Source organism: Mastigoproctus giganteus, chromosome 10 (genome assembly GCF_048544385.1).
Source record: "Mastigoproctus giganteus isolate SK-2022 chromosome 10, ASM4854438v1, whole genome shotgun sequence".
NCBI classification, from domain to species: domain Eukaryota; kingdom Metazoa; phylum Arthropoda; class Arachnida; order Uropygi; family Thelyphonidae; genus Mastigoproctus; species Mastigoproctus giganteus.
Genome location: NC_143584.1, coordinates 13,021,973 through 13,049,455, shown reverse-complemented (window position 1 = coordinate 13,049,455; position 27,483 = coordinate 13,021,973). Strand labels below are relative to the sequence as shown.

At 39.8% G+C, this 27,483-nt stretch overlaps 1 protein-coding gene across 5 annotated transcripts in view; it reads right to left on the bottom strand.

The window, feature by feature from the left end:
- Positions 1-27,483, bottom strand: part of LOC150078729 (oxidative stress-induced growth inhibitor 1-like) — a 48,369-nt gene that overhangs the window by 11,802 nt on the left and 9,084 nt on the right. Inside the window, exons 1-2 of one of the 5 annotated variants that reach the window (XM_090382257.1) lie at positions 15,193-15,329; positions 1,636-1,770 (exon numbers count right to left, since the gene is read on the bottom strand). In XM_090382257.1, the coding sequence (XP_090238383.1) occupies positions 1,636-1,672 (37 nt within the window). In that variant the 5' untranslated portion in view covers positions 1,673-1,770; positions 15,193-15,329. Of the gene's footprint in view, positions 1-1,635; positions 1,771-2,091; positions 2,315-2,701; positions 2,779-3,362; positions 3,494-15,192; positions 15,330-27,483 lie in introns of those variants that run through there. The other 4 variants (XM_090382256.1, XM_090382258.1, XM_090382254.1 and 1 more) reach the window with 4 other exon arrangements.

Sequence of the window (27,483 nt, the reverse complement as noted above, 5' to 3'; positions counted from 1 at the left end):
AGTTCTAGCATTATTTAATTCATAGACTGTACCTTAGATATGTGTAGTTCAAAATTCGTCTTTAACGTGAGTAGTTCTGAACTATACATAGTGCTTAGCAAGATGTTCTACACTCACTGACCAAAAAATTAAAATCTTTTGCAATTGGCAATAATTTGAATGTAAGGAATGCAAATGTAAGTTGTCAAGTTCCTTGGTGGCAGATAAAGGCTGATTCTGATCGCTTTCGCGGGCTGCATCTTAATCGCCCGGTCATAGGATGACAGGTGGTCTCTCCGATTTTCAAAAAGATGCTATTGTTGGAGCACATTTATCAGCAAACACAATTGAGAAAACAAAAGAAACCACTGGTGTGTTGAAAGCAACCATCTCCAAAGTATACAATGAGTGGAAGACGAAAAGCTGTTCTAAAAAGGAACAAATGCGACAAAAAGCCCGTACTCCAATAATGAATTTAATTTTTCTATTCTGACCCGTAATTCGGGTCAGAATAGAAAAATTAAATAATAGGCAAAGAAAATTCCATTTCTAACCGAACCATGCGGTTGAGTTGAAGAAACTAAGAATTGGTAGTCGTGTGTCTATACAACAACCAATTCTTTCTGTAACAAAAAAAAAAAAAAAATTTAATATTTGACTAGATTGTGCCACAACACCAAGATTGCAATGTGGAACATTAGAAAAAATATAGTCTGACGAGTCTCGATTTACAGTTTTTTTGCACTAACAGTAGGATTAAAGGGCGGTGTGAACTTAATGAAGACATGCATCCAAACTGCCTCTTATCTACCACTTAAGCGGCTGGAGGTAGTATCATGATATGGGGTATGTTGAGCTGGTGTGTACTAAGTCCATTCATACAGTTAGAAGGTCATGTTACCTCCAATGAATATCTTTCTTTCACATCCGACCAACTTCACGGTGCAATACTTCATTTCTACTGGGACTACGATCCAATTAAGAATGTCCGAGATATGTCGGAAAGGGCAGTTTAGCTTACCAGTTCTCAACCGACCATAATACAGCAGGTGACAAATATCTTGAGCTAGATACCTAGTGGAATCCATGCAACGACGTGTACAGACTATAATTCAAGCAAAACGTGGTTCTACTAGATATTGAATGAAGACTAATTTTTTCGCCAGTGAGTGTAGGAAGTTTCTACTTTCCTTCATCAAGTGCATTACAATTTACCAAGAACTTGTCTGCTTTCTTAAATTAATCATGTCGACTAATGAGACAATCACAACTTGTGTTAAAATTAGGTTACTATGGGTAAGACCATCTCTTAGAAGTCGCTGTTGTTATTTGGTTTTTAGGAGCATTAGCAACTAAGGCCATATTGCTCCGAGATATGCGGTGGTCATTCCCTGACCTTTCCGCATCCTCCGTATTTGGTGGTGACGGGCTCGAACCCCGGTCTAATCAAGAAGCGTGTGCTACGCACTACTGCTCCTTCCCACCTGGCTATGGAGGCGCCTCTTAGAAGTCGCAAGGCTACTTCTAATATATAACTGTACCCTCCCCTTTTGTCAATGACACAAGGCCCTTTATCAGCTTGAGGAACTGGGCAAAAGCCCAGCTTGTCCATGCGTAAAACTTGTTTTATAGATTTAATTCTAAAAAACAACTCACCTATAATAACAACATCCTTGTAAATTGGGGATGCCATGTGTGGCAACGTGAGGAAACTTTAACGTAAGAAATTGGTCTTCTGACTACCCGTATGCAATGAAACGCGCTACACTTTCAGCCAATCTAGTCGCTCATCTGAAAACAGAAAGATTTAATTAGCAAAACAGCTTGAGCATTAAACAAGTACAATGACTCACCCTAAAAACAAAAACACTTCACACCACTCAGCAAGAATTTCAACTCGACCTTCAAAAAAAAATTGCACTAAAATTACGGTAGCCTTACTGACATGATTATTCAAAATTAATCTATTACTGATGTCAGGACTATTTTAATAATCAATAAATGCTAAGGTCCCATAATATTACTTCTATACAACTTAAATAAATGCACTAATTAATGGAGTTAAATATACATAAATAAATCTTAACCGCTGGTTTAACTAAAGTAACCTACCTTGATTCAGATTCGCTGGTTGCGGCGCGGGTTGGACTCATTCATGACTCAAAAGCTCCGTAAATTGTCACCGTTGTGGGAAGACAACGTAAAAGTACGGGATAACATGTGCGAAAGTTGGCTACCCCACGTGCACAACGGTTGGTGTGACGTCAGAAGGAAGTATGGCACAACGCCAAGTAATAAAGGATTGCACGCAATTCGACTGTCACCGGCAACTGCACTCACATTCGTCAAAAGTATCGTTTTAAGGGTCTAATTTAAACGGGACAAAGGACACGAACATCGGGTAAGATAACAAAAGTTTTCTTCGTTTTTGTTTCGTATTTTGATTAGGCCTATTGAAATAAATGTAACGGTAATTTCCGTAAGAAAAAAAAGGGGGGTGAGGGGTGGAAATGACCTTAATATACACAAACTTGTGCAACCCTGTACCAGCAATCAAATGCGTAGTTAAATTCGTAATTCAGGAAATAATATAGCCCAATATCGCCAACAACCAGGAAAAATACCATCGAATGTAATATAAATTATTAAATAAATTAATTCGAGAAATAATATAGCCCAAAACCGCCAGCAGTTAGGATAAATACTATAAAACATATATTACCCATTAAATTAATTCTCTGATTTAAAGTGAAGTAAAAATAAATAAATTATTTTGGATATTTTTCCAAGAAAAGCATTAAAAATTTATTTATTCATAGAGAAAAAAAATATTAAAAATTCCATTATTTTATATTCATGAAGGGGGCGAACACGTCTGCATTCGTTGAAATCTACATGAAAGTTGTTTGTCATTTGGTAGCTTTATTCACGAGAAATCACGTTCTGCTCACGCGCAGTACTAATTATAATTGCATTCATACGTCACTACGTTGTCAGATTTTTCTCCTTTCTTAATCCGCTGTGAAAAATAGCTCCTGCTATTCCCTTCCGGATCTATCGACCCAATTTCCGTTTGTGGAAGTAACAAGTCGATTTAGTCGTTCTTTTTTTATTCCCTCCACACTCTCTCTCCCCCATTTTATTTCGTTGCGTGCAATGATGAACAGAAAAATCGATGGCCTAGTTGTCACCACGCATGCGCCAGTTGTCCACATTATTCCTTGAAAGGGGATATAATTTCAACAAGTGTCATAATTGATGTCAGAAATCGCCGATTGGAAACTTAGCCTTTTTCTTATATTAAAATGTATATATTTAAAGTTTATTTAAATTATAACAATTAAAATAAACTGCTATTTTTTTTAATAGGAAGTTTATCTCACCGGATTAAAAATGGACTCGAGTTAACCATCCACAAGCTTCCTGTTTATGTATGGACACTTGCTGAATCCTGTTATGTTTAAATACCCATTTTGGGTACTGGAATTTATATATACATGCACGCGTGTACAGATATTTGTGTATATATATATTATATACCCTCGTTTATCGGGCTAGATCTATGATGGTGTTTCCTTTCTCAACCGTCAGCAAGATAAGACGACCTCGAAAGCTAACGCTGCCTTCACCCATCCGTCAAAGTTAGTAGTCCAATGATCCTCCATTTCTCAAGGTCTGAATTTGGAATCTAACTCTCCAATACGTCACTGATAACGAAAGAAGTATTCATCCTAATTTGGATACATTTCTGAAATAACTACTTTAGATTTCCAGTGGTGAAAATAAGCAAAAAATAAAATTAAATAAAAATAGGGGCTATCGGATATCGAAATTATATTTTCGAATACGAATCCTTATCAGTTAAAAGAAAGTAGCCATTCTACAAAAGATTGGCATTCTAAATTTGAAAATAAACGTTTGAATATGAATTCAGGTGTTTATTTTCAAATTTAAAATCTTAAAATAAAATCGAGAGAAAATGTAAAATTTTACTCCAGTATGTCAATTTATGATTACAAAAATATTGAAAACAAATCAACTGACGTTGTCCCAACCAGAAAGAATGGCTGGATTTACCCGACAAAATTGCATATGCTGTATAACTGTGACGTATATGGACCTAAACGATTAGCATGTTAATCAGTGACCCGAGAACTACTTTTGGTAACGTATCAGTTATCGAATCGGAAAACGTGTTTGAATGTCATCAAGCAAATATAACGGTGAGGGAATGACCATTTAAGAGTGCACAATGCTTCAATAGGCTGAAAGCTACGTTTTGTCATTTTTTTTTATATTTTTGGCACAAGGGCCCCCTGGATAAATTCATATTTTTAGGCAGAAATTTGTTTGAATTCTCTGTTGGCTACACTCGATCATAAATAAAATAAATAAATTTTCTGTTTATACTCCGGGACGACCAAACGGTCAGAGGAGTTCACAAGATAGACAGAATACAAGAAACAGCACCGTATTCAGTAGTCACGGGCTTGAACCCCGGTCACTCAAGGCACGTGTACTTATGCACCGGCGCGCCTGACCACTAGGCTACGGCGGCCTCTATAGGAGCACTTTCACGTACTGGAGTGGAAGCACTCGTGGGTAGCGCAGTTAGTATGATTACCGTCCTTCCCCCACTGGGTGGAAGAAACCTTGGGTTCGAATCTCATCGATGACGCAAGGAATTTTTATGAGTCATCTTCACAACATGGCTGAGTTATTCGGTCTCTGGCGAGTTATTTTCTCCTGGAAACGTGGAGTTCTTGTGCAGCAAACCAACCACAGAACACCCACAATTTACAGGCATATTATATACTGCGCAATATGGCCTAAGTGAAGGAAATTATTGGCAACAATGGGTACAAAAAGGTACTCGGACATGGCATTAAGGTTTTGGTGGCATCAGATGAACCTCAGCGCGGTCTGATCGATAGATCTGCTGAACAGCAACAGAAAAGAGATCTGGCACAATGAGCCAGATTTCGTTCCAACGTAAGACCATCCTGGTCTGCGTCTATGTCGGGAAGGTCGTATTGTCTCCTTGTTGCTTCGCCTGCTTCTGACGTCATTTCATTATCGTCAGCGTCTGTAGTGATGCAAGGAGAGCTTCTTGGAGATAAGAAAGTTATTAAAGCGACAAATCATGTTCCTGCTTGGAAACTATTACGACCGCATGCGTGGTCGAAGAACTGAGAACAGAGGTAATCCAGCGTGAATCGGAATCCACAGTGGAAATCAAGGTATCTGGAAGCCATCAGTTACAATAGCCATTCATCTCTAGTCGTTACTGATGACCTGGTGACGGCAACACATTATGGTGAGACCATTCTAAGACCACTGCTTCTACCCTTGATACACTCCATCCCAAACGCTATTTTCCAACAGAACACCAAGCTCACATATGGCTCTGATATCCCGATAGTGCATATGTGATGCGTACGTAGTTCCTTAGCCTGCACTTTACCAATCTGTTGCCCGTTGAACATATTTAGCATATGAGGGACGTTCACTGACCTCTAGACTTTTCGACGCTTGTATCACTTTTCATGGAAGATATTTTCAGACGGTGCACAGTATTTTCTGTGGGTTGATTTCCGCCCGTGGATGTAAATTGTCTTCTTTTGAAGACCGACACTATTCAGTAGAGGGATATGTCCACTGTTAGGATGGGTGTCTTGTCGTTCCCGCCTCTTCGTGGCATGGTCGGATGCCAGGTTTGGCAACTTGAGATCCTTGGGATTGCCGCTCACTGGTAGCAAAGTGGCCGGATGACTACACGAACAATGCAATCCTACACTACACAAACGCTAACTCACACCAATACTGCATCTGGCCTTTACAGTGACCAGTATTTATACAGAAATACTTGGCGGAATTTAATAGAGTACACACATATTTCAAACCACCAAGGGATTTCTCTCATAAGAAGTTTCTAATCAAGATACCCTGGATTCTAAAAGCGTTCCTTTCAAAAATGTTTTGCAGTTGTTCCTCACTCTTTTAAGATCATAACATAGGTGTTATTCCGAAAAACTAAACTGATGCGGACTCCACGAGCCATGAACTCTTCTCCAAAGTAAACATTCTTGAGCTTCGTGGATCAAGGGAATAGAGCGGTGGTTATGACACTGTAAATAAAATGCCTACAGCCTGCAACCTTTGTATATTTTTTCTTTCTAAAAGAAAAAAATAAATTCATAAAATATTTTAAATTATCTAATTCGAGCTGTAATGAAATAAAAAGGTTTATATAAGAAATAATCATTTTCTTCTGAAATATTGTCTTGTGAAGATAATCAAATTGCCAATAAATAGGATGGTCCATATATCAGTTTACTTACCAACAATTTGAACAGTTTAAATCTTGAACTCAATTGCATTCTCATATTAACTTTATTAAAATTGATATTTTCGAAATAGTTTTGCAAATTGTTTCAGCAGTTTACTTCTCCGTAAATGGTCCCACCCAATGTACAGAAATCCCTCCCCAACTGCAGAGTTCAGATAACCCGGTTTCACCAGAAAACTTTAAAATGCGTGCTAATTTTGGCGCATGCGCGGTGCGTCCAACTCCTTAAAATAATTATTGCTCACAACTTCAGATCATATTATGATCTGAAGTTGGGAGCAATAATTGTTATTCCCAACTTCAAATCCAGCTTTTCTCATTAGACCCACCCATAATATAGGTGGGCTTAATGAGAAAATCTGGATTTACGCAGTCTGGGACCCTGATTCACATTTTTAGATACCCTAAAAATAAAGTTGCTGGGACCTTAACTATTACTGATTTTCTTCTTTCCCGCAGCCTTTGAGGACACTTTAGAAACAGCATCCACTCCTGGACCTCAGTAAATCCGCTTTGCCAGTGCGTATTGTGGAGGAAAAGGATATATGGTTACATACGCCCGAATCTTGTCCCTACACCATATGACACTAATTACAAAGTCGTTCAGGATCAGTTGGTTTTACTGCTTATTTAAATAAAATAGTTCGTTTTATGCTAATTATATTTCAAAACAGAAAGCTAACCTCTGTAATAACTAGACATTTCTTCGCAATATATTTTAAAGCTAACCAATTTATTTAAAAAATACTTCATGTAAGTGGGTGTGTATAAAGCAGGAATGATGGTATTCCATTCGCGTATGTTCTCGCTGGTACGCAGGTTACACATTCGAATCAGTAAGCTGACACAAAAATCTGAGCGCTGTTGTATTTGCTACCATAACAATGAAGTTACTAAATAAACCCTAGTCAGACAGCTGTCGGAATATAAAAATGTAACCGTATGAAGTTTAATTTTTTACCCCTCTTTGAATTTGTTTAATTTTTTGCATACAAAATGAACTCCACAAAAGTATTCCCACTCGGGATTCTGGCAGTGAAATCCCCTAAACAATTAATGTAATAAAGCTACACCTCCCTCTGCGATCGGCCAATTGCAAAAGCTTAAAAGAAAATATAAATTACATTAAAGTAGTAACCAATATAAATACCAAATACACCGATGAGCCAAAACATTATGACCATCTACCTAATATGATGTTGGTGCTCCACGTGCAGCCAAAACAGCTCGTACCCGGCGAGGAATGGACGCTACAAGATTTAAATGTGTCTTGTGTGTATCTGGTACCAACACGTAACCAGCAGATCCTTTAACTCCTGTAAGGTTCGTGGTTGAGACACCGCACATCGGAGTTGTTGTTCCAATACAAACCACACATGCTCGATGGGATTGATGTCTGGGGAATTTGGAGGCCAGGGCAATACCTGGAAGTCTTCCCCATGTTTCGCGAATCAGTCTCGAACAATCCGGGCGGTGTGGCATGGCACATTATCCTGCTGAAAGACGGCACCGCCAGAAGTGAAGAACGTTGCCATGAAAGGGTGTACCTGGTCAGCAATGATGTTTAGGTAGGTGGTAGACGTCAGAGTGGCCGGCACATGGATGACTGTACCCAGGGTATCTCAGCAGAACATCGCCCAAAGCATGACAGAAACGCTACCGGGTTGTTTTCATCCCAAAGTGCATCGAGGCGCTATCACTTCCCCAGGTAAACGACGCACGCGTACCAGGTTGTCCACATGGTGCAACAGAAAACGTGATTCATCAGACCAGACGACCTTCTTCCAATTACTGAAGGTCCAGTTTCGATGCTCGAGTGCCCATTGTAAGCGCTGTTGCCGGTGAACCATGGTTAGCATGGGCACTGGGAGCGGCCTGCAGCTATGCAGCCCCATTTTCAGCAGGGTTCGATGTACTGTGTGTGTGTTATGACACAATACTCCCGTCACCAGCTTTCGAATTACCAGCTAGTTGCGCCACAGTGGCCCTTCAGTTTCCACGTACCATGCGGGGAGAGCTTTCTCTGACCTCGAGCATCGACGAGCCATGGTCGTCCAACACCGCCGGCGATTCGTGGGTTTTCTCGGCCTCGTACCACTTTCGGTAGGTATGAACCACGGCCATGAGCATCCCACCAGTCATGACGTTTCCGATATTCTTTGACCCCAGTCGTCTGGCCATTACAATTTGGCCCTTGTCAAACTCGCTTAAATCTGCTGCCATCTGAAGAACAAGAGTAACACTGATTAACAGAGCTAAGTATCAAGTGTTTTTTATACCGTTTCCCGACCCACGCACGCACCGTAGTTCACCTGCAGTTGCTACGATTTGCATAACGACTCGCTGCTCATAATGTTTTGGTTCACCGGTGTATACGTCCTTCCTTGACTCGCTTTGCTATTAGAAAGGTCCAACGTAAGAGTGGTTTTGCCACATGCCACTGGTTTTGGGATGTGTGTGTGTGTGTGTGTGTGTTCCAGTTCCGTCGTATGACTAGAGGAATTAAGAGTCTTCAACCGAGGCTGTAGTTAGCCGATCTCAGGCGGAGGAGTAAGGTTCCCCCGATGAATAATTCCGTATTTTTCATCCCACGGAAGAAGAAATCTGTTCGTGAACAAACGCCTCAATATGGTTCAAGTCGGGTGTTTCGCCTAAAAGAAAAACAAGAGGTATTTCTGCAAGAATACCTCTTGAATTGATAAGAGTATTTGACTCATTTTTCAAAATTACACCCATATGTCAAGAGGTTCACAATACGCATAACTGAGTCCTGATCCAATTGTGGCACACCAAAAGATTCCACACGCGAAGTCCCTCATCTAGGTAAGGCTCATGAATAATTTCATAAATATCGTAGCGTTTTTTGTTTGTATAATAATTTTCTTGTGGGAAGGGTATACCCCCGATTTTACGTTAGGGCATAACTGAGTCACATCCATTTGGGCCACCTTGATATTATGTTAAAATGTGTCAGCAAAATGGTTTCCATAAATTTATTCCATGTTATCTGTAAAAATTATTTCCAGAGTTTGGTAAGTATAGGATGTTTCAAAAGTCCTTGGTCATAGAGATTATATCACGATGTCAAATATTCAAAGCGTGTATTCATTGTTTCTGTTTGTCTCAATAATTTCAACATTCATATAATTTAAATAATTTCCTTAGAATAAGGAAAATATTCCTTATTCTTAGGAAATTAATTCTCATTTTTTTTTTAATATTGACTAGTTTTGATAAATAAAGTTTTCCTTAATTTTAAAAACCAGCCGAATTAATTATATTTTACATATTTTCCGCCATTTTACAAAATATATAATATGCTGAGCAGTGTTGTGATTTGTGGGGGCGCTACTGTCGTTCGTAATAACAGTTGGACAAATTCGAATTTCTTATTAAATTCATAAAACAGCTTCGAAAAGTTTTTTTATTATGTTAAAAAAATTATAAGGAAAATATTCTGTCACAACTAGTCAATATTTAAAAAAAAAATTTGAAAAAAAGAATAATTATATTTTACATATTTTCCACCATTTTATTCAATATAGCGAATATGTCGAGTAGTGGGGGCGCTACTATCGTTCATACATGGATAATAACAGTTGAACAAAATTGTAATTTATTAAATTCGTCAAATAGCTTTGGAAAGATTTTTTAATATTTATAAATATTATAAATACAGAATTATTTTTATTTTGTTTTAACCTATTTTTTAAATCGAATGGTAAAAGGATATTTCAATATTCTTCTCAAATATTCTCAATCTGAATTGTGAACTATTATTACCTAACAGAAGTTATTTTCTCACTATTATACAATGACGAAAAAATGAATTGCATTTATTACACTATCAGTCATTTAATGTTGTCCATCGTATAATATTACGAAGTGAAGGAGATAGTTGGCACCATGCCAAGCACAATTTGAAGAAATTGCTTCGCTAAAATGTGCATAGTCATGCTGTTATTAAATAGGCGTTTGCTGATGACGTCATTAAAGGGGCATGGCTATTAGACAGCAGAAAACTCAACTGCAGTAGCCCACAATGGAAATGATTTTTATTTTTTCCGAAACTGCATCGTCTTTTCAAGGAAACGATCGCAGCTACACCACTTTTTTCTTTAACCTTTCTCCTGCGAGAAAACGAAGAAAAACATATATTGGAGACCTTGGAGAATTGTTTCGTGGAATTCAAACTGCAAAGCGAATTCGCCAAATGCGAGTGCTGAGGTTCCATCGGTTTCCTATTCTGGAGATTTCCAATAAATTCTGTTTAAATTTTCCTAAGGAAGTAAAGTCATCTTTGAGAGAAAGATGGTTTTAGATAAGTGATAATTAGTAAGATACACATGAATAGGGTCATCCGAATGGGACGGTGAAACTGCACGGGGGAGAGGGGGGAATCTACCGCCCTGGAAATTTAAAAAATATTTTACTTTTCTTCAGTTTGCAACGCAAATGTATTTTTTCCTCCTAATATTGAATGAAATTTCACCCCCTCAAACTGGAAAAAATTCGATTCTTCTCCCCCCTCCCAGGAGACAAATTTTTGCCTGTATCTCCCCAACCAAAATAAAACCAATGGCGAAAACCAGTGACTGTACAGTATTGTGATATCTCCGGTGGGTGTCGTTGCAGTAGGGTTTTAGGAACTGGTTAGTTGGCTGTTGTTGGGTTTTAGGAGGATCAGCGACTAAGACCATGTTGCTCCCAGTTTATCATCTGTAAATTGTGTTCTGAGGTCGATTTTCTGTTTTCTAGAGGAAAAACCGAGTTTCCCGGAGGGGGAAAAAAAAAAAAAAACATGCTACCCTCGCTTGACACCGACTAACTCAACCACGTTGAAAAAGACACACAAAAATTCCTCACGTTATCGACCGGACATGAACTCTAGCTGGTCTTTTCTAGCTGGTGTGGGAAAGACGGCGATTCTTCTAACTAACTGTGCTACCTACGAGGGCATTTGTCTGGTTGATAGTTCTATAGGAAAGCTCCACCATAATTATGTTCCTATACTGCAGAATCACTGCTTATGTCCTCTGGGACATCTCACCTGCAAACCCCACTTCGGATAGGCTCCTCTTGCTGACACTCCCCTAGAGTGCGAGATGATACAGTCCATGGGCTCAGGTGGGCTTCCCAGACCAAGGGTGCCTCCCTCATTTGGAGGAGCCTTCTTTCCTCATCTTCCTCCTTGCTTTGACTCCAATTCTTCGATTATCACCCTTGCTTACACTTTTTTTTTTTTTAATTTGGACTTCTTCCAGTAAGCTCAGGCGACCTTGACGGATTCCAGTCAGAGAACAATGGGCAGCCGCCTGGCTCACTTCCAATTGGTGGTAGCAGGCAAGATAGGGGCCCCCCGTGCGGTCAAGTAGCCAGAATCTGCGAGGTAGCACAGTGGTATCGTCACCGTTCTTCCCACACTGGGTGAAAAAGGCCCGGGTTCGAAACCCGTCGATGACGCGAGGAACTTTAATGGGCTTTTTTCACTCCGTGGCTTAGTTGGTCGGTCTCAGGCATAGATAGCAAGGTTCCCCCCACTGCAACTGGGGTTTTTCCGTCCAGCAAACAGGCAAATCGACCAGAGAACACACGCAATTTACAGACAAAATAAATATATGGGTAGATGTAATCATTTACGGGGGAGCCTAATATCATAACTTGGTCAAGTAGCCAGAGAAACAACAAAACCCAACACAATACCATACACATACAACATGTCACACTCACTTATGGCATTTACAGAGTTCTGTATACCTCACAAGAGTGTTGATGACGCAGTTGCAGGAGATCATCGATGGCACCTTACCCTAAATAATATGCCACTATGCAGAATCAGATGTTGCTATTTTTGTGAGGGAATACACCTCTTCAGCGTCTTTCTTAGCGTCTTAAATATCCAAATATGAATCATGTCAAATACAACTTAGTATTACTAACAGAGTTGAAATTTAGAGGAGACTGGACCTCTAAAAGGAATGGAGGAGACCGCAGGAATTTAATGGAATTGTGCGTCAGAATAGAAGGCCCAGTGTGCAGCAAATACTGAAAAATTCAATTTAAGTTAAGCAAGACCCACCCATTTCCAACCGATTTATGCAGATGGAGTCAAAAAATCTGAAAAATGGTAGTCTTGTGCTTATGCTAAAGCCACTTGTTTCTGTAAAAAAGTCGAAAGATTCGACTGGAGTACTGCCACCCAACAGCACTACTTCACTGGAATCTTTCGAATAAACTCTGGACTAGTGTAGAAGATCATGTAGTCTCAATTACACTTTTTTTAAACCAATGGTATTGAGGAATGAGCCTTATAAAGCAAGGCATCCACGTCCACGATTCATGTGAAGGTGATTTCATGATAAAGGTTATGTTCTGCTGGTGCAGACTGGGTCCGCTCATATCATTAGAAGGTCGTGTTACCTTCATTGAATATCTTTCTGTTGTATTGGAGCAACTTGATCATGCAATTATTCATTTTTATCCTTTTGCGATGGATAAAAATGAAGACGACGCAACTATCCACCATACAAAAATTGTATCTGAATGGTTCGAGGAACATTCCCAGATCTACCCAACATCTATCCTAGCCGCCTAATTCTGCAGATTTGAACCCAATTGAGAATCTCTTGGATATGTTCGAAAGGACAGTTCGATCTTGCAGTTCTCTACTGACCATAATCCAGAAGCTGACAAATATCCTGTTGGAAGAAAATTGTGGTATCTGGAGCTAGACTTCTTCAGGCACCGAATCGAATTAATGCCACATGTACTTGCTGTAATTTGTTCAAAAGATGGCCCTACTAGACACTGAATAATGGCTTCTAATTTTTGGCCAGTGTAATTAGGAAACAACGGAATTATCAAAATTACTTCAATAGGAAAGTACAGGACAAGCTCGACATCGAAATTACTTAAAGTTAATACGAATAGATGTTTTCCATGTTCCACCCAGTATTCTATTAATACCAGTTCTATTTCTATTAAAACCATCACATGGTATGGTAATGTCCCTGTCCCAGAAATCCAATATATTTTCAATTTTCCCCTTTTAAAATTTTCTATAGGAATTTATAACCACTTGAACACAATCCTCTCAAAATTATTAGGACTGCCATCCATAACAGTGAACGACCCAAGCCGGCAGTAAGAAAATAAGGAAAAAAATATAAATCATGAAGGAAATACAGTCGGGAGATATCAGTATGAATCCTGGTAAGAACTTTCGAAATTTCAAGGAGGTAAAATTATCTCACCATGTTAATAATTTGCCGATGCCTGCATCAAATTATTCGAGCTGTCTAAAGTCCAAGTGGAAAGAAAACAGTGGAAGACCAAGAGTAATACAACAGCTAAACCAGGATCCGATAAGACTGATGACTGCAAATTAGTCAACGCTAGGAACAGATCGAATGAAAAAAAAAAAAAAAAAAAAAAAAAAGACTTCAGAGAAAATAAAAGTATTTTTCTTTGGATCTCGGTAACCTCCAACAGGATTTAAACAAGCATTGCCCATAGAGAGTTGCTTAGCCCTTTGATTCTAGGGGAATCACTGTATTGCACAAGGCCAAACGTCATTCGAAGTAGTGCCTCGTTCGTGGACTCCAGAAAACTAAAGAGACCTTGTAGCGAAGAGTAGTTAAACAATGTTGAGTACTGATGGTTGAATTCATATAGTATTTGGAGAATTCCTGAAGAATACTCCCTCGTAGCCGAGTGGTCAGGAGCGACAGTGCAGTAACACACGCTCTTTGAGTTGACCGGGGTTCAAGCCCCTGACTGCTGAATACGGTCGATCTGCCAACCCGCATTGGACCAGCGTGGCAGATTATGGTCCATTTCCCTCAACATGAATTGTTGAGGAGGCTTCCATCCTGCAGTGGGTTGATAATGGCTGCACTTTACCTTTTTACTCCCTGGTCCAGTGCACTCTCCTAACAATGAAGCTCTTCATGGTGTTGGGTTGCTAATTCTAGTTTGAATTGGGCCTATTTGTCGTAGTACAAAAGAAAAAAAAACTTCAATGCAGAAACTATTGTTGTTGGGTTTTAGGATAATCAGCAACTAAGGCCATATTGCTCCGTATTTACTGTCTATAAATTGCGTGTGTTTTCTGGTCTATTTTCTGTTTGATGGATGAAAACCGGAGTTTCCGGGAGAAAAAATCATACTACCCTTGCCTGAGACCGACTAACTGAGCCACGTTGGGAAAAAGACCCATTAAAAAAAACCATCCGGTCTCTTCCACCCGGTGCGAGGAGGGGGACTTTAACATTACACAATATTCCTGGAGGGACGTCCGAATACTTTCGGTCATCTAGTATAGATCAATGAATCAGTGGGACGCATATGTAAATGCTAAAGATGACTACATTTTTTTAACAAATAAATTATGTTTGTTTTATTCTACGTTATTTAAATAATTAAAACAGTACACAAGTAGAATCCCGATTATCCAAAACAAATGGAATCGAGGGTGGATATTTTCGTATAATCGACTCTAAAAGCAAGGGGGAAATCCTTGTTTATGGAAAGTTAGATGAAGGGACTATATAAATAAAAATTTAACTGGAAAGGATTCGAAAAGTTGAGTTTGATGTCTACCATTAAAAAAAAAAAGCCAAGCAGGCTGAGTAGATTATCCATTGCTACCTCTGCAATATTACCAATCATGAAATTAAAATTGTTTATAAATTGGCTATTCCATAAATTACTCAGTGGATTTTTAGGAAGAAAAGTAGAAATTAAAGGAGGGAAAAAAATCAGATAATTGGAATTCTACTCAAGTTATGTAAGAGTGAAAATGAACTAGAAATATCTGTCAGAACTTGCAGAGTTTTAAACAAAAATCATCTGACATTTCTTACCGTTGAACCGAAGCTTGAAACTTAACGAGCTCCACAAAACTCGAAAACAGCAGGTTGGACAACACTCACCCGCGAGTCACCTTGGCCTTCAACTGACAGGTTATGTGCCTGTCAACTATGGACACATGTGAAATGAATGAAATGTGAAGGTCGTAACAACAACAAACCGCTGGACATTACATACAACTCCAAGGCAACCATCTCGCTACACTATAGTTCTCCGTATTCATCCCCCCAAGCTTTTCTCACCCCCGTAGCCACGTTGAAACTCAGCTCGCAGGAACGTTCAATGGCCAAACAGCGAACGCTTGCGTGAGCCAGTTGAGACCGCTTCTTGTGGAAACTGCATTATCGAACAGCGCTACCGGTCGTTTTTCGATAACGACCCCCGCTACGAAGCAAGTGGCGTTTCTTGCGATTAGGTTAAGGCGGCTTAAATTAGCACCTAGTGACAAAAATGCCAACTTTACAGCCCTCAATGAGGATACTGCTTTTTATTCATCGTTATATTTGGCCCACCAAATTAAATATTAGGCACAAGGCCAGGGCTTGAAAATAGGGTACACCGGGTTTCGACACCGAAGAGGTTCCTAAGACATTCATCCCCCCCCCTCCTGGACCACTGGTTACCATTGCACAGAGCCTTGGGATTTTTCCATCAATAACACCCTTTCCTTCCACTACCCTTCATCTGCGCGTTTTTAAAAGGTCTTTGGCGTCGTGAAGTTGCACCGGAAGTTCTCTCAAACGTAACTTCCGGGCGATTCTCTTCTGATTCAAGGAATATTCCATGCAGATGATATCCGTATATCCCACGCACCAAACTAGTGATCAGGTAGTTGATACACGTCACGTGGTAATAATGGTTCCATTTCCTCCTTCTGCGTTAACAGATGAATGTCAAGGTTATGCTAACTTACCTTGAACCTCCTCCTTCTACACTAACAGATAGCGCATTGATGGTCCAATGAAGGCACACCTAAAAGTTAACAGAACTTAATTATATTGTAAAATGTCCTAATGTGTCTTAATTAACACGCTGAATCACGTGGAACTGCAGCTACTCACTCGCGCAAACTTTACACGCTAACAGTGAATGACCTTCAAGAAAAAAGCACTGAGTGTCCATTTTATTAGGTACACATACCTAATAGCTAGTACATTCCCCTTTAAATCTCAGAACAACCTGGATTTGTGGTGGCATAGACTCAATGAAGTGTTGAAAGCGTGTCATAGAGCTGCTGGTTCATGTTCACTTAATTATTTCCCACAGTTTAAAACTGGATGATTATGGATCTACTCTGAAGAGCTTTTTCCACCTCACCCGACAATTGGACTGAGATCTGTTGACTGGGAAGGCCACTGCAGTAAGCTGAACTCTCTCATGTTCCTCGAACCATTTCTGCTCAATTCTGGCCTTTTAATAATGGTGCATTATCCTGTTGGAAGAACCCATTAGCAGACGGATACACTGCAGCCGTGAAGAGAATCTGTGGCATTCAAGTGCTCTATGCATACCAAGGTACCCAATGTGTATCAAGAAAACACTCCCCACACCATTACCGATCAGCCTGAATTTTTCACACCTACAGAAGGGCCCTTGCAAGGGATTCATGTTATTTTCCCCATATTCTAGTCTTCCCATCAAGGTGAAACAGGATTCATCAGATCTGCCAATGTTTCTCAATCCCCCACTGTTGAGCATTGGTGTTCCTGAGCCCACTATAACAGTATCTTCTTCTCAGCAAAGACAAAAGGATATGGTTCGGTTTACCCTCTCTCTTCAACGAGCTGTTTCACCACAGGATAGTAATTGGTTAGATGTTTATTTGACTAATCTTGATCCACCAGAGACACAGTCATATATGAAAACCCCAATAGAGCTATAGTTTCGAAGGATTATTGTATTATGATGAAGGAATCGTAAGTGACATATTTTAGCTGTTCTAAAAAATATTCCTGAAATTATTTCAAAATTCGCGTTTTCAAATATTAATGTTCGTTTGAGAATAGATAACACTCATGTGACAAAACATTATAGCCATCACTATCTCCAGGAGTTGAAGCATCCCACAGCCCGAGTGACGTCACCAACCAGCGCAGCATATATAGTGACGGTGCGAGTAGTGCATATCAATTCATCGATAGTAAGCCCGTGCAATGGGGAAAGGGCAAGACCCAACGGACTCTGAACGGGGAATAATTTAAGGCGCAATGCAGGCCGGGGCCAGCATCTTAGCAACCGCAGATGTCAGCTGTCCGAAGACCGCCGTAACGAAGGTGCGACAGGAATGGTTTTAAGCGTGGCAAAACCACCCAACGTTCCGGGTCAAGCACCACTGGTTGACAGTTGAGATGAACGGCGGTTGGCATTTGCTGTCCGGGACAACACATGGATTACAATCCCTCAGTTAACGGCACGCTATAACCAGAGTGCACACAGAGAAACGTTTCCGAACACACCAAGCGGATAGGCCTACGGAGTTGGCGACTTGGTCACGTGTTCATGTTGGCCGACCGTCATCGACATCACTGCCTACAGTGGGCACGGTAATTGGACATTGGAAAACTGGAACAGTCACCTGGTCTAATGAATCACGGTTCCAGCTCCGTGGTGCCGATAGAAGGATGTGTATTCGACTGCAAGCAGGTAAACCAGACTGTGGTATCATGGCCATCGCTGGGTCCTCCTCCTCTACATTGAACAAACCCTTGCCCCGTGTCAGAAGGCCTGCATTGTGCAAGAATGTTTCAAGGATCATCTCCACGGATTTCGTGTACTCCCCTGGCGGCCAAATTCCAAACATCAGTCCCATCGAATATTAGCCTTAGTAGAGGCAAAGGATGCAAGAAAGCAAGCTTATACAATAACGGACCTAAAAAAAAAAAAAAAAAGAACACTTTCCATTTCATCCATCCATTCACTCCAAAAGTTTGTCTAGTTCCTCCTTGAATTTATTTAAGCCACCAACTTCCACAACGACAGATGGAAGGTTGTTCCAGCAATCACCTACCCGCTGGCTAAAGGCAAATTTCTGCACATCTATTCTACAACTGTCTTTCTTCAATTTGAATTCATGTCCCCTCAGGTGCGGAATCTGAGCAAGAGGAAGAATCCCATCAGCATTGAGCTTGCTCAAACCAATCAAGGCCTTATACACCTCAATCAGATCACCTCACATGTGCCTGGTCTCCAAACGCTGCAATTTGCAGAACTTAAGCCTCTCTTGGTAAAAGCAACTCTTTTGTTCCCCTCACCAATCTCGTTGCCCTTCTCTGTAATGTTTCAGCAGCTCCACATCCTTCTTAAAATGGGGGCCTCCAGACCTGTACGCGGTACTCAAGATGTGGTCTGATCATTGTCTTATACAAGGGGATAATCACCTCCTTATCTCTGTTAGCAAAATTCCTGTATATCATTGACGAACTGCTCTGGCAGCCTGTCTGCACTGCTCAGAAAACATTTGTGGTATGCGGTGGAAGACATCATTCGCCAAACTCCAAAAGGTCCTTGTCCAGCTGGTCCACAATACCTGAGGACACATTCCGGGGTCTCGTGCAGTCGATACTGTGTCCGGTGAAAGTAGTTATCACAAGAAAAAGCAGCCGAACACACTCTTAGTTAGGTAGTCATAATATTTTGGCTCATGAGTGTATATCATGTTTTCCTGGGCGGGGGGGGGGACTGCGCACTTGAAAATGGAGAAGGAACTCTCCAAATAACAGGAAAAAAAAAACGTGGGAAACTGTGCCAAATAATGATCACCAGATGGCGTGTGCGTATATCAACCTTGACTGCAGTTTCTTTTGAAATACATTCCTTAACGATCAGAGTTACTTTTCTTTATTAACCTTCATTTAAAAAAAACACTAAGTAGCCTTGATAATTTCGTCTGTTTGTGCAGCCCCCCCCCTCAAGGTGATTTGACAATATCTGCCCCTGGCGCTGCAATTTAAATTCATTTCGTATCTTTCCCCATAGAAAGGTTTTCTTCAAGAGCAATCCTGCTCCTTAAAAAATTAGGGAACGTTTCTCTCGATCACGTGAACAGTAATTTTTTTCCTACAGTCTTTGATTGATGTCAGGAATTACAGAATCCTGAAATTTCCTGTTTATCACGCACCAATTCATTAACATCTTAATCCCTATCATTGCTAATGATGACACGTGACTCAATACTATTTTCATTAGTCACCACAACATAATGCGTTTTGTTTGCTACCAGACGGCGCCCTAGTCTAAGTATAGAACTAGGAAGCGGAAATGCAACAAACAACGGATATACAACTTCCGCTTCCTATTAGGGGATTTTCTACTGCGTGAAATGAGGAAAAGTTTCTCGTTTGTGTATTTATTAAATTTATCACTAAAATCTCAAATTTTCAGATAGGTTTTCATTTCCATTTAAATTTGGTGTTAAAGACATTAAAATAGATCTTTAGAAAATAAAACTAGAAACGACAATTAAGATAAGATATGCTTCGGCTGTTTAGGATAAATCCGAGGTAATTAAGGCCAATAGGAGTCGGTATATGATGTCTGTAAATGGCATCATTCTACGGTTGGGTTGCTGTTTTTCTGGATGAAAAATCCAAATTCAGGGTAAGGGTTAGCGTGCAATACTTACAGCGTGGTCCACGTTTAACCCACGTTCACTTTTCGAACTCTGAAGATCTTCAAGAGCTTCCATAGAATTCAGACATACAAAAGACACAAACGAAGACGGGTACTAAAGCTTATTATGCCAGTGGATTCCTTAATGGTTGCTGGTTGATTGGACGAGTTGTAGGGTTGTAGATGCATCAACAATATAGACCATGGGTGGCGCAATACGTCCTAGGTTTCTGGAGGAGGACGGTGATTATACCAACTGTGTTATCCACGAGGGCTTAAGTTGCAGTTTTTTATTCGCTCAAAAAGATATCTTCAGAATGAGATGATTTTAAAAAATACTGCTATTATGTAAATTGTTCAATCCACTTATTCCACGTATATTTTTCTATTTGTACTACACTGCTTGACAAAATTAACAGAATAAAATGTTTTTCATGATATTCATCGTGGCATGCAAATTCACGCAGTGTAATCCCACTATGGAAGAAGTTTCAGGAAAGAGGAATCATTACAAGAAGAGCTGGCCAATGTTTCCCGAAGTTTATGTCAACCAGAAGAAACCTGTCTGGCTCTAACAGCAAGAAGGAACCCTACGATGTCGTGTCATCAACTGTCCCTTGAGGTTGCTACGGCCACAGATGAAAACATTTCCAACCGGACTGTTTTAAGAAAGCGGACTCTAAGCAAAGGAAACCAGTGCTTTGCGTCCCATTAACCACAAACCACTGCAGAGCTCATCAAAACTCGTGCCATGATCATGTGACTTGGAGCCCTGACAAATGGGATACAGTTCTGTTCTCTGATGCTTCCCTTTGAAGCCTACAAACAGATTCTAGACGTTATTTCAGCTGGAGACAACGAGGAATGCGGTACCAACCTTCCAACATCAAAGAAAGAGACACGGTAGAGACGATGTTCTCGTGTGGGACGGAATAATGATCGATGGCGGCACCCTTATTGATTTTGATATGGGTACCGTAACTGCACAGAGGTACTGAGAGCAGATCCTCGAACCTTATATGGGCCATTTTAGGGGTGCGGTTGACCCAGATTTCCTTTTCATGCGCGACAACGCTATGCACATGGAACTCAAGTGGTGAAGGATATCTTGAGACTGTTGTGGCCATCATGATCACCAGACTTCAATCCGATCGAATTTGTTTGGGAAGTCGCATTGAACGCCGACAGCCACTTTCTTGTTGAGCTAAGTTTTGTGCAGGTGGAAGAATGGGATTTGTTGCCACTGAATTTTATAGACACCCCTAACCTTGGAGGGGATCATACACCGTAATGATGTGATGTGACCATATTTTCGAGTATCTTGTATTGCCTTCTATAATGGCGATGTGTTCTCAAATTGATCATTTTGGTAATTCTTATAGAATCCTTATCCCTTGGAGCCTTGACAAATGGGGCACAGTTCTCTGATGAGTCCCTTTTTAGCCTACAGACAATATTGTTTAAATTATGGAACTAGTAATGGACACCAGTAAATTTTCCGAAGTTTCAGTCAGTCCAATTAGAGATGCACCCAAAAATTGTCCAATTATAGAACCATAAGATTATAGATAAATTAAATGTAAGATTTTAATTACTCTTTCGCGTATGTGTAAATAAAAAAAAAAGCGTGCGCGCGCACTCATCGTTTAGTCAAAGGCGAGTTTGTCGTAGGGGTAACGTGATCAAAGCAAGACTGCGTGGTCTAACCCAATAGTGCTCTCTGTACGTGCAACCGAAGCACGAGGACTTTGACTTACAGCGTAATCGATACTTTTACAGACTTCGGCCTGGATCAACGAAAACCACTAAAAGGTGTGACCTGTCAGGTAAAAATAGCGAAGTTCATTTTTGAAACGTAGTTCCCATATACAGATAAGGCGGTGTACCACCGTTTTCCTGGGTCAAAGTTGAGGTGTATCAACTAATCCAGAATAGCAAACTGTGACCTTCAGTTTATAATTAAGGTTACAAATTGGATTTTGTGAAAGGAACGCGTCAAGCTGTAAAATTTTGCAATATTTCTTTTGTTGTTTATTTTAGGGATGAAAAATCGCATCTCCCAGATCAAACCGGGCCAAATTATTTGCTATTTGTAGTGTCAAATTTCAATATCCATTGCTGTATGGAAATAGGTAAAGTGCACTCTAATGCAGAAGTTAAGGAAGTAACACGTTTTTATAAATCTTATCAGCACCTGTCGAATAAATAATAAAACCTATCAACTGATGAAAATCAGAGCCTAAATTTATTCAAGCTGCTCATTTCCACAACACCAGATGGATAGTTGCGCAACAATCAATTACTCTTGCTGAAAGCAATTTTTGCACACTGTCCTGCTGTCATCCACCCTCAATTTAAGTTGTTGTAGGGTTTTAGGGGCATCAGCAACTTATTGCGCAGTATAATATGGATGTTTCCGGGAGAAAAAACTATGCTGTCCTCCACCCGAGACCGATTACCTCAGCCATGTTGTAGAAAAGTCCCATAAAAATTCCTCGCTTCATTGACGGGATTCGAACTCAGATCTTTTCCATGCGGTGTTGGGAGGACTGGGATTATATAAGTGGACCCTCTGTGTGTGTTGTCCGAGAAAGGGTAAGAATACCACCATCATTAAATTTACTCAATCCATTTAAAGCTTTCGATCGGGTCTCCTCGCAAGTGCCCAGTTTCCAAACCTGCAATTTGAAGAACTGAATTCTTTTGTAGTAAGAGCAGCCCTTTGTGGTCTTAACTCATCTATTTGCTGTTCTCTGCACCCGTCCCAAGAAACATGCATCTTTCTTAAAATGAAGCTTTCAGACTTGTATGCAGTACTCAAGATGTAATCTAATCGTTGCCTTATACAATGGGATAATCAATTCCTTGTCCCTGATGGATAAAATATATTTATTGACAGAACCCCATGAACTGTTCTAGCAGCCTGTCTACACTGCTCAGAGAACTTCATGTCAGACTGCGCAATTACCCCAGGTCTTTTTTCATTTTCTACTACCCTGAGAGTAGAACCACTCAATTGGTGTGTCATTCTGGGATTACTTCTACTCACTTGCAGTACCTTGCATTTTTCAAAATTAAAAACTTCAACTGCTATTTCTCTGCCCATCTGCCTAATTTTTCTAGATCTTGGTACAGTAGCTTACCCTGATTACTGTCATTAACCACCCTGTCAATCTTCGTACACATACAAACTTAGGCATTCAGCTTGATATACCTTCATCAATATCAACTCGGTCAAAGTGTATAAAACAGGAAATTTTCTGTGCGGAAGAGAAGAAAAGAAGCGTAGCCACTACCTCAGCCACTAGGGCAACCAGGAAAGATTGCGAATTGCAATGTACGAGTGTGGGAAACGGAGTTCGTTTGCGAAACGCTTGAGTTTCCATCTGTTGGTTTATTCAGAAATAGAAATTTGAACCGGGGCACTCACCCATAACGTTCCTCAGTGGTGCAATATTATACCCCATCACGTTTGAAGTGATCCCTTTGAGAGAGCACAGGTTGAAAGTAGTTGCGGGTCAAGCTACCAAAGACGTTAGACGTTTTGCTTATTCATTTTAATGAAAGAAACTATCAGTGCAGAGATCAAAGGTTGCTCCTTCATTTTGAGAACAAGCAGATTCGTTTATCTTATTAAAAACTTTAAGATGATAATATTAGATACAAGTAGAGAAACTCTGACATGTGAAGAAACATCAAACCATTCTCGTTAAGATATTTCAACTTGACATGTCATCCTACTTGAGATGCTGAAGATGGTGAAATCGTCCCTATTGCTGATCGGAAAATAAGATTGTTGCAAGAGGAAACTAAATCAATTTACATCTAGTTTTCTGTTTATATAAAAAAAACAAGAAGTGTTTAAGACTGAAGATCGATTGTAACTGTCTGAAATCTTTAGAATTTCCAGGGTTCTTTTTGGGACGTATATAAGAACACTCAAAAATATTTGGACGCCAATACATTTTAAAACAAAGATAGGCTCTTAATATCCGTACGTAAGTTACCATGACAATTAATTACATTGTGTGATTAAATGGTTTGGGGATTGAGTTGAATCTTGAAAATTGCAGCGTCATAATGAGTTTCAGTTTGTTACATGTTTGGTGAGTCTTCTTGCATGTCAGGATTTCGCCAATGTGTCCCAGTTTTTACTAGGTGAATGTCTATGACCCAGAAACAAAGTTCACCCTTCTCAATGGATGCCTTATTTCAAAGCTCAAAAAAAAAAATCGAAACGGTCTCGATCATATGTGAAGATTATGCTTATCTATTTTTTTGACTCATAGGGCATTCTTCATTATGAATTTGGCTGCATGGTTAAACAGTGAACCAGGAATACAACAAAGTTCTATAGCGATTAAGAGATGCTGTTTGTAGAAAACAGCTGGTAAAGCGGGCTTTAAAAAGTGGCACTTGCATCATGACAACGCCCCGGCACACTCAGCGCTTTCCTTTCACAATTTCTTGCAAAGTACCTCAACACTGTGGTGTTCCATCCACCATAGTCTTTGGATTTATCTCCTTGTGATTTTTTTCTTATTTCCTAAGCTTAAAGGTCGCTGTAGCCGAGTAGTCAAGCACAAGGATATTTTTATATTTATTTATTCAATTGATTGCTACTCACAATCTCATGTGCATATTTCAACTGGTGAGGAAATGTTCAGAACGCTATACAGGACCCAAAATACCGAAAAGGAATGCTTCCAGAAGCATTGTAATTCGAATAGTCAGTAAGTTTCGTCATTTCCCAAATATAACTTCAGTCCCCGAACTTTTTGATCACACCTCGTATACTTTATATGCCTACGTGGCTGAACATTCGGAAAAGGATATGTAAACACCTTTCGAATAATATATTTGGTGTGGTAAGTCTGTTGCTATGGTAACTTTTCCCAAAGAGATCAGAACGGTTTCCATGACTACCTTGAGACACCGAAAAACCATTTGGAATTTTAAATTTATTCGGCATTTAATTAAGAAACAAACTAAAAAGAACGTCTGGAATTATTCCTCTAAGTGCATTTAAGTTAATTGGGGGACAAACTAACAAATTCCCCTTTAATATACATGGCGGAGGGATTAGCGGACTGATTCTATCGATCCGTAAATGGACATCGTTTGCACCTGCTGTCCACCAAATACCAAACATAAAAAAAGTTGTGTAACACCCGAATTTGCGTCACAAATCACGTGGGTGTTGTATAACAACGTTAACGATTTCCTATTGGAATAATGCTGTGTTTTGTTGACGTTGAAAATAGTTTTGAGATTTTCGAGAAAAGTATTAGCCTTAACCACATTAAATCAACAGTCGTTACCATGACAACAGCTTTTCTAACGCAGTTCACGTAATTACTTGCAGCACCGAAAGATGAACTTCTATTCAATTAATTTATAAAATATATCCGCTATTTTTCCTAATTATTTTTTTTTATTCAGTCAATTATTACCGGTGTTAATGAATATGATTGATATCCCGAACTAAACTCTATTGCTTCCCACCAGAAACATTATGATCCTATACTACTGCCATCTGTTAGCATATATTTGAACTAATGCCATCTACTAGTATATATCTGAACTAAATCGACTTAGCTTAATTAACTTAACGTAAATTAAACGTAACTTAAGTAATATTTGGTGCTTATAAAAAATGTCAAAGTTGTAAATTTATTATTTTTTTAAATTGTCAAATAAAATTAATTTTTCAATAATAAATATATTTTTCTTTGAATGTTTTTACACTATCAACTCCCGTTATCAATAAAGAGGGTTGCGCATTTGTTTTTTTTAATAGTCTGGTTTTCTCTCCAGGCACACTCGAACGAGAGTTTAACGGCTTGGATTAAAATGTGTAGGCAAAGTGTGTCAGTTACGTATGCTTGTATGCTTCTCTTTTTCTTTTTTTCCCACCCAGACGACGCCGGGAGCATTGCCCCTCACAAGCTGGGCGCTACACAAATGCTAATTGCGAGGACTAATCGAAATACGTTGCTATGCAACGATATTTTAGGTCTTCATATAGGGTGGCTGTCTGGTCCGTTAACCCGAAACGTGCACTGTAAAAAGAGTAAGTCCGTGCATTACAAGTACCCCTCTTTATGGGTTAACAGGTATTTATAGTTTTATGAGAAACAGACGACTATCCGGTATATTAGCATACGAGGTGTGGAAATAAAGTTCCTGGACTGGTGCAATAAAAAGAACACAAAGTGAAGGAGCTCAAAAATGGTTTCATTTTTATTCAAAGTAATCACCACCTGATCGCATGCACTTATTAAGGCGTCCAAAAAGATTATGTTCTTTTTCGAGGATTACCTTTATCTTTATGTCCTCAACATCCTGAAATCTCTTTGCTTTGAGGTCAGTTTTCACCTTGGGAAACAAGGAGTTCGCTGGTACTAGATCGGAAGGATAGGGTGAGTAGTTGATCTGTACAATGCCATGTTTCGTCAGAAGTGTCTTCACAAGACGTGTGGATGGGCGGAGGCATTGCCGTGCAACAAGAGCCTTTCTTTCGAAATTTCGGCCTCACTAAGGAATGCACTTCAATAGCGTTTCACGCACCTGTACGTAGAACACAGCATTGAATTTCTCCCTTCATGTAACAATTCCTTATGGATCACAAGGAATTTTTACCTGAACCCTCTGTTTGTCTTGATCTTCTGTAAACGAAACTCTCTGGGCCTTGGTGATGATTTTGAGTCCAGTCGTGTTCTGATGCTTCGTCTCTGGGTCGTACTGAAGCATCCAATGCTCATCCCAAGTGACAATACAGTCGAGGAAATTAGGATTGCTTGATAAGTCTGGATGACGTCTTCGCATGATGACACTCTTCGTTGCTTCTGTTTATCCGTGAGGCCGTGCACCATAAATTTTGCACAGACCTTACTTTTCCCTAAATCATCACGCAGGACTTGAAGAATCGTCTCCTTATTCACATCCAACTCATCAACCATCATTCCCGACTTTAGCAACTCTGTCCTCATACTCACTTCCATCTTGAACTGCTTATACCATTCAAACACATCAGCATAAACAGTTTTTAACATTTCATGCGCAATTTCTGTTGCAGATTTTCCCACTTTAAAGAAAGATTTGATATTCGTTCGTTGCTCCATTGCAAAATCTTGACAAGGAACGTTAACGCTACTAACGAAACTAGTTGTTACTTGCAACCTGTCAGCCCAACGGACAATTTCTGTCCCAAACAAACAAAATAAATCCCAAACATTGGAGGAACTGAAAGCCAATAACAGAACGAAATTGCGAACACAGAGGTGTCCCGAATATGACAAGCGTCAGTCCAATAAGGTGGACATTTTGAACATTAATTATAATTTCTATAATTACAATTACTTGATTGCATTACCTGATCGTAAAAGAATTATTAAAGTTTAATTAGTGATCATACGCTAGTAAGATTTGACAACAGAGATTTGATTTCCTTAGTGAAAAATTTATTCACCCATCTGGAATCTATCGTGGTTGCGTTATAGCTGGACAGTTCTGACAATTAGAACTGACATTACACCAACATACTCACTGACCAAAGAATTAGAAATCTTTATTCATTATCTAGTACAGCCACCTTTTGCCCGAATTGTAGCCCGTACACGTTGTAGAATGGATTGCACTAGGTGTTCCACGAAGTCTAGCTCCAGATTTCACCA